This window comes from Jatropha curcas, chromosome 8 (assembly GCF_041381405.1).
Source record: "Jatropha curcas cultivar XTBG-Jc1 chromosome 8, XTBG_Jcur_1.0, whole genome shotgun sequence".
NCBI classification, from domain to species: domain Eukaryota; kingdom Viridiplantae; phylum Streptophyta; class Magnoliopsida; order Malpighiales; family Euphorbiaceae; genus Jatropha; species Jatropha curcas.
The window spans coordinates 8,550,011-8,557,069 of NC_143158.1; the positions used below are offsets into that span (position 1 = coordinate 8,550,011).

The following is a 7,059-nucleotide window of genomic DNA, read 5'->3' on the forward strand; positions in this document are numbered from 1 at the left end:
TCGATACAATTTTATCAATGACGTTACACAAGGAGATTGGTCGAAGGTCTGATACCTGCTGCGGCTGATTCTTTTAATTGGATTATTTTTATTTTTTTAGAATTATCTACTATAAGAGTTAGCTAACATAGATTAGTTGTGACTATTGTTTTATCATTTATTATTTAATTATTTTATTACCAAATAGTTTTATTTGAATAATTTTTAGATCTTTTTAATAACTTAAAAATTAATATAAAATAATTAACACTTTATACAATAATATAGTAAACTAAAATATTAATTTCACAAGATAAAATATTAAGAATCCTAATTTATTAAAAATATTAATAATAAATTTTTTTATTTTATTTTAAATTTAAGTAAGAAATCAATAAAAAGAATCTGATTACAGATTTTTTATAAATAATATTTTTCTTATTTTATTTGTTATCCTATCAAAATAGAGAGCAATTTATTAAATTTAACCTTTTTTTCATTCAAATGTTACACTTCTTATTAGTTCCTATATATATATACTTACTTCATTCTTAATTATTGTAATTACCAATACATTATAAATGAAATAAAACAAATCTAATTGATAGATATTAGATCTAGCGAGATCTTAGGAACGGATAATAGGAATGAGATAGAGGCGTGATATTAGGAGATAATGCCAAATATCTCTCGCCCAATATTCCTATATCGTGTATATAAAGGGGAGCCCTCCTATGGGAAAAGGTTAATGCCCATTTATACAATTTATGATAATTCAAATTCCAATATTTAGATTATTGAGGTATTCTCCGTAGCTATCACTAATTATACAAAAGGTATAAGAAATTATATTCTATTAAACAAACTTAATTCTTTGAAAGCTTTTAATACGCAGACAAGCAAGCCATGGCATTTGCAAGAATTGAAAAACAAAATTAAATTACATAAATCAACACTAACAAAAATAGAAACGAAAATCTTATAAGATAATGTAACAATGATACGAAAATAAAACATAAAATAACTGAAAGTAACATTATGAAGTTTGCATATACATGAAAAAGAATATTAAAAGACTTCCTCTGCAATAACACAGTTCATTCCTTATGCAATAAACCAACTTTTATAATGTAATAAATAAATTTAATAGCTTTACACTTAATAAAAATTGTAAGGCTTCTATTAATAAATATTAACTAATAAAACTCGTTCTATTAATCTTCATTAATATTAGCTGGTATAATAATAGGTAGTAATATAATGTTATATAGTATTAACTAGTTATTATATAGCCGGTATATGTTCTATTTAGTAACATTAGCTAGCACGGTATAAATATTAATTAATCTAGTAAAACTTGTTCTAGTAAACTCTTGCTATATGCTAATTCCTTACTTTTATGTTTTGGATTTAATAATTTTTTTTTATTTAATAGCTTTAAAATAGAAAATTAATTAACAAATTAAAATTAAATTATTTTTATTTTTTAATCAATAAAATTAAATTCCTTAAAGATTTTATATTCTTAACATATTAATGTACACCTTATTTAGTATATAACGAGCGCATAATCCCGGCACGATACACCGGTTAATTATAAATTTAATTTTTAAAGTTGTATCATGATATAATAGAATTTAACATTTTATAATAAAAATTTGCATATGATACTTCATATTTGTTGACTTTGTATATAATAATTTAACTTATAGAAACATTATGGATATTATATTGACATTATCATGTACATGTAATCTATCTATATATATTTATATAATCCTGAAGTTAAAAAAAAAAAAAAAAAAAAAAAAAAAAAAAAAAAAATTCAAGAATCTTACATGGCACTCTTTCTTTCAACATTCCTTTTTTTCTTTTTTTTTTTTAAATTTTCTAATTTTTTAATTAAAATTTTTAAAAATTTATTTTCCTATATCTAATATCTAATCTAACATATATCCAAAATTTTAAATAATTAATAATTTAATTAATTTTAAAAATTTTTTACCTCCATATGAATTATTTCCAATGATTTTCTTCCATGATGGTTTTTTACTTATTTTTTGTTGCTTTTCAATTCTCCGAGCTTTGATCGTTTCGGCCAGACATTTACGGTTCTAATGAAGGTGGAGCACTTGGAGGGTATACAACTTACGAGGCCTGTTGGTTTTAATGAAGCTGGAGCACGTGGAGGGTCTGGTGTTGGTGCTTCACTATTTTCAGGTCTTGGTTTAAATGGCTTGGGTGATTGTAGCGAACCTGGTGATTTGTTTGGAGCTGGCCTTCCAGATTTTGAACAACAATTGACTCGAAATCCTAAAATTACGAGAGAAATAATGAATATGCCTGTATATATTTGTTGAATTTAAATTTATAATTAATGTGAATTTTGCTATATGTATATTTTATGTTGGCATTTAATTGTGGAAAATTAGGATTATTTAGTGGATAACATTAAGATAGTTTTGGATTTTTGACCGAAGATTACTTATACGGTTAAACACTATCCATATGGATATTATTAAGATATGAATGGATAGATAGAGATTTTCCTTTCTCGCTTCGCTTACTGGCTGCCTATAAAAACACGGAGCCCTGTTCGTCCATTCATTGTGTGTTTATACAAAGCAAAGCAAAGGAAAAGAAGAGAACAAAATGACAAACTCTAGCCCATTGATTGTGTGTTTTGGAGAGATGCTCATTGATTTTGTGCCGGACGTAGCTGGTGTTTCCTTGGCGGAGTCCGGTGGTTTTATCAAAGCACCTGGCGGTGCACCCGCCAATGTTGCTTGTGCCATAACCAAACTTGGTGGTAACTCCGCCTTCATTGGCAAGTTCGGAGACGATGAGTTTGGGCACATGCTGGTCAATATCTTGAAGAAGAATGGAGTTAACAGCGAAGGCGTGCGTTTCGATGAGAATGCTAGAACTGCATTGGCTTTTGTGACGTTGAAGAAAAATGGAGAAAGAGAGTTCATGTTTTATAGAAACCCTAGTGCTGATATGCTCTTGAAAGAATCTGAATTGAATCTTGATCTTATTAAGCAAGCCAAGATCTTCCATTATGGATCTATTAGTTTGATAACTGAACCATGCAGATCGGCTCACATGGCAGCCATGAAAGCCGCCAAAGCCGCTGGAGTTTTGCTTTCTTATGATCCTAATTTAAGGCTCCCTCTGTGGCCTTCTTCTGATGCCGCTAGAAAAGGCATCAAAAGCATATGGAAAGAAGCTGATTTTATTAAGGTAGTTATAAATTTTTTTTTTTTTTCTTAGAGTGGCCCGTGGCCCCAAGGAGCTCCACCCCTTCCAGACCTAATATATTAAAATTCATTTTTGCTGATCCAACCGTTATTGGTTAATTTGTAATTTGGTTTAGGTGAGTGATGAGGAGGTGGCATTCTTGACACAAGGAGATCCTAGCAAAGAAGAAGTGGCCCTTCAGTTGTGGCATGAAGGCCTGAAGTTACTAGTAGTGACAGATGGAGAAAAGGGATGCAGATACTTCACCAAGAGTTTCAAAGGAAAGGTGGCTGGTTTTTCTGTTAAGACAGTTGATACAACTGGAGCTGGTGACTCTTTCGTTGGTTCACTTTTGTGCTCTGTCGCTAAAGATACTTCAATTTTTGATGTACTTTTCTTTAATTACCTTTTTCCTTTATTTATATTAATTAATTTACATAATTGTATGGCTAATTAATTATTATGAATCAATTGCAGAATGAAGAGAAATTGAAGGAGGCATTGACATTTGCTAATGCATGCGGAGCAATTTGTACGACTCAGAAAGGAGCAATTCCAGCCCTGCCATCCCCTTCTGATGCCCAAGCACTGATCAAGTCCAAGTCCAACTAGTCTTTCTTTTCCTTTTTTCTTTTTTCTTTTTTCTTTTTTAATGTTAATTCCAATGTTCAGCATTTTATGTTGTTTTAAATGTTTGTATTTTATTTCATTTCTTAATTTTTTTTTTTTATTCGAATAAATTGTATTGCCATTAGTGAATTGAAAACAAGCTTTGGCTTTTAGTCTTTGGCTCTTGAAACTAGAGATATAAAGAAAATAATGAGTTGTCATTAATTTTTATCTCATGATTTGCATACATAAAAGAGAATGCAAAAAGTAATCGCCAAAGCCTAGTACATTCTTAATCTATCTTTCTTTCAACTTTTTAGATTTGTTTTTATTTTTTTAATATTTTTTTTAAATATCCTTTAATTTGTATTTGGTGTGAATACTTCAACCTAGATGCTCATTACAGTGATGGCATTTTGTCTTATTGAATTCAGTTCTTTCCTCTCAGATAATCAATAATTCCTAATTCCTATAGGTTGAAAAAAATAAAAAATAAAAAATAAAGATTTATTTGTATCATTTAAAATTTAATTTTATTATCTAAAATATTAAAAATTATATCTAATAATTTCATTTAAAAATCATTAAACTATTTGAAAAAAAATTATCTCTACGTATATTATCTACATCAATATCTTAAGTTTTGAATTTTTTTTCTTTTATATATTTTATTTTATTATACAATAAGTATTTTATATAAAATTAAAAATTCAGATTTTTAAATATATATGGTTATATTTATCTTAGTATTCAATCTTATCCATAAAGATGAGCCTAATTTATCACTATTTTAAAATTTTAAAATAAAAAACATTCAATTGGATTTCAAAATGATATTAGAAATTAAAAGTTTTTCTAAATAGCAATATAATTCAATAATGAACATTATTCAAACAATTCATTGATAAGCGCACGAGATTTCGATTAGTTATAAATAAATAATAATAATATTTCGACTATTAGATATATAATATTTCTCAAATGAAAATGGGCAATTTGTAAAAATAAAATTTAAAATTAATTTTTATTAATTTTTTATCCTTAAAATTTTAATTTGAGTCAATTTAGGCAAAAAAAGTCAAAAAAATATAAATTTATATAGATATTATTCTTGGGTTTAAATAAGATATCAAATATTATTATTTTATTAATTGGACTAATAAAAGAATAAATAAACACTATTTTAAAAATAGTATTAATAGACCTTTATATAAGTTTATAATATTAATCTTTAATTTGCTTAAAAAATTATTACTGACATTTAATAATTAATATTTGATGGATAATTGTTTATTATAAATATAAATATATATAGTATTTAATGTAAATAGTAATATGTACGTATGTAAACCACCAAAATTTTCAAATTCTAAGGATTTCTACATTATGAGAGAAGATATATGGCATTTATTGATTAATTAGGTCTAAGAAAATGAAAAGTTTGAAAATAAATCAAATTAATTAAAAACGTTAGTCATTAATAATTTTTATATAATGGTAATATCAATTTTATATATTATAAAAATTAACTATTCAAAATATTTATAATTATGCTTTTTAAAAAAATGCAATGGAAAACTCTTAAGTTTTGCTTATATAAATCCTTAAAAAATTAATTTAAGAAATTTTAACTAATTAATTATTTAAGTTATTGTAAGAATGTAATTAAAGAATAATAAATTGAAGGATTAATTGAAAAAAATAATATTGCATATAAATCTAATTAAATAATTATAAAAGGATTAAGTGGTAAATACTATTGTAGCAAGAATATAATTACACAATAATAGAAGGATTAAAAAAAATATTATATGATAAAATCAATGTTATGGAACAATGCTTTCCCACACGGCTTAGATATATATAGTAACATAATTTCTTATATTATTCAACAGAATTTAGATTTAAATAGAAAATTAATATAACCAATTAAAATTAAATTAACTTAATCTTCTCAACTAATAAAATTAAAATATGTAAAGATATTTATTATATTCTTACCATATTTAATATATACCTTATATATATATATATTTTTTTTTTTTTTTGGGAAAACCTTATTTATATCTTATATATGGAGAATCCAAAATGTCAGAATTAACAATGCCTTTAAGTAATTGAGGCAAAGAAGTAAATGTAGTAAAAATACAATTAATTGAGTACAATCTGCTGAAACGAGCCAAGAAATTAGCTGCTTGATTCCCCTCACGATAGATGTGGCAGAAAGAGACATTGAATCCCGAGACTAAATTCTTGATCTGAATGACAAACCGAGGCGTTCTAGCTGAAGTTGAGGAAGTGATGAAGTCGATGGTAGTTTTTGAGTCACTCTCTATAATAAGGGGAAAGGTGTTTAAGCTTTGACACCATTTGAGACTGAAAAATAAGGAATTTAGTTCAGCGTCTGTAGAGTCTCTGGCATGAATTGGGAAGCAGTATGCGGCAATGAGGCTACCTAAATGATCTCGAATTATGGCTCCTCCTGCGGAAGAAGAAGAAGAGTATGAAGCATCAACGTTGAGCTTGTAAAATCCAGCTTGTGGTTTTACCCAAGATACCAGCTTAATTTTCAATTTATTGCCAAAGAATTCAGGAAGGTAATCTTGAAATAAAGAAATGGGTTTGGCAAATTTGGATTCAGAGTGAGCTACTCCCCATTTATAGATCGTGGTACGAATCTGTTCCAGCAATTGGGGAATATGAAAACCACCTCCTTCGCCCCATGTGAGACAGCAGTATGCTGACCAAATTGAGTAGAGAATAATTTGGGAGATAAATCTCATTATTATACCTGGTGATGATTTAGGAGCATAAAGAATCCACCATGAGATTAGTTCCTGCCGAAGGGAATTTGCTGCTAACGGTTTAGTGCAGATTGAATCACGAAAGAATTTCCAAATCAGGGAGATTGTCGAACAGCTAAAAAAAATATGATTAAATGAACCCTCTGCTGAACAACAAAATGGACAATAAGAAGCAAGCTGAATTCCCATTTTTTGTAATCGAGATGGAAGAGGTACAGCCTTTTGCAAGACTTTCCATGTGAAGATTGAGATTTTAGTAGGAATATTTGGATCCCAGATCGAACGGTAAGAGAGAGTGGAACGCAGATGCAGATGATGGCTTTGTGCGAGTGGAACGCAGACAAATTCTTAAGAGACAATCATCCAGAGCCTTGCGAACCTCTAAAAGGGGTAATCGTTCTGTCACTTTCTTATCCAATCCTGAACA

At 27.7% G+C, this 7,059-nt stretch overlaps 1 protein-coding gene across 1 annotated transcript; it reads left to right on the forward strand.

Moving 5' to 3' along the window:
* The first annotated feature begins 2,585 nt into the window (after positions 1-2,585).
* LOC105631054 (putative fructokinase-5) lies at positions 2,586-4,001 on the forward strand. Its single transcript, XM_012213047.4, has 3 exons — positions 2,586-3,222; positions 3,356-3,607; positions 3,697-4,001. The coding sequence occupies exons 1-3, from the start codon at positions 2,632-2,634 to the stop codon at positions 3,829-3,831; spliced, it is 978 nt and encodes a 325-aa protein (XP_012068437.2). The 5' UTR covers positions 2,586-2,631; the 3' UTR covers positions 3,832-4,001.
* The last annotated feature ends 3,058 nt before the right edge of the window (positions 4,002-7,059 follow it).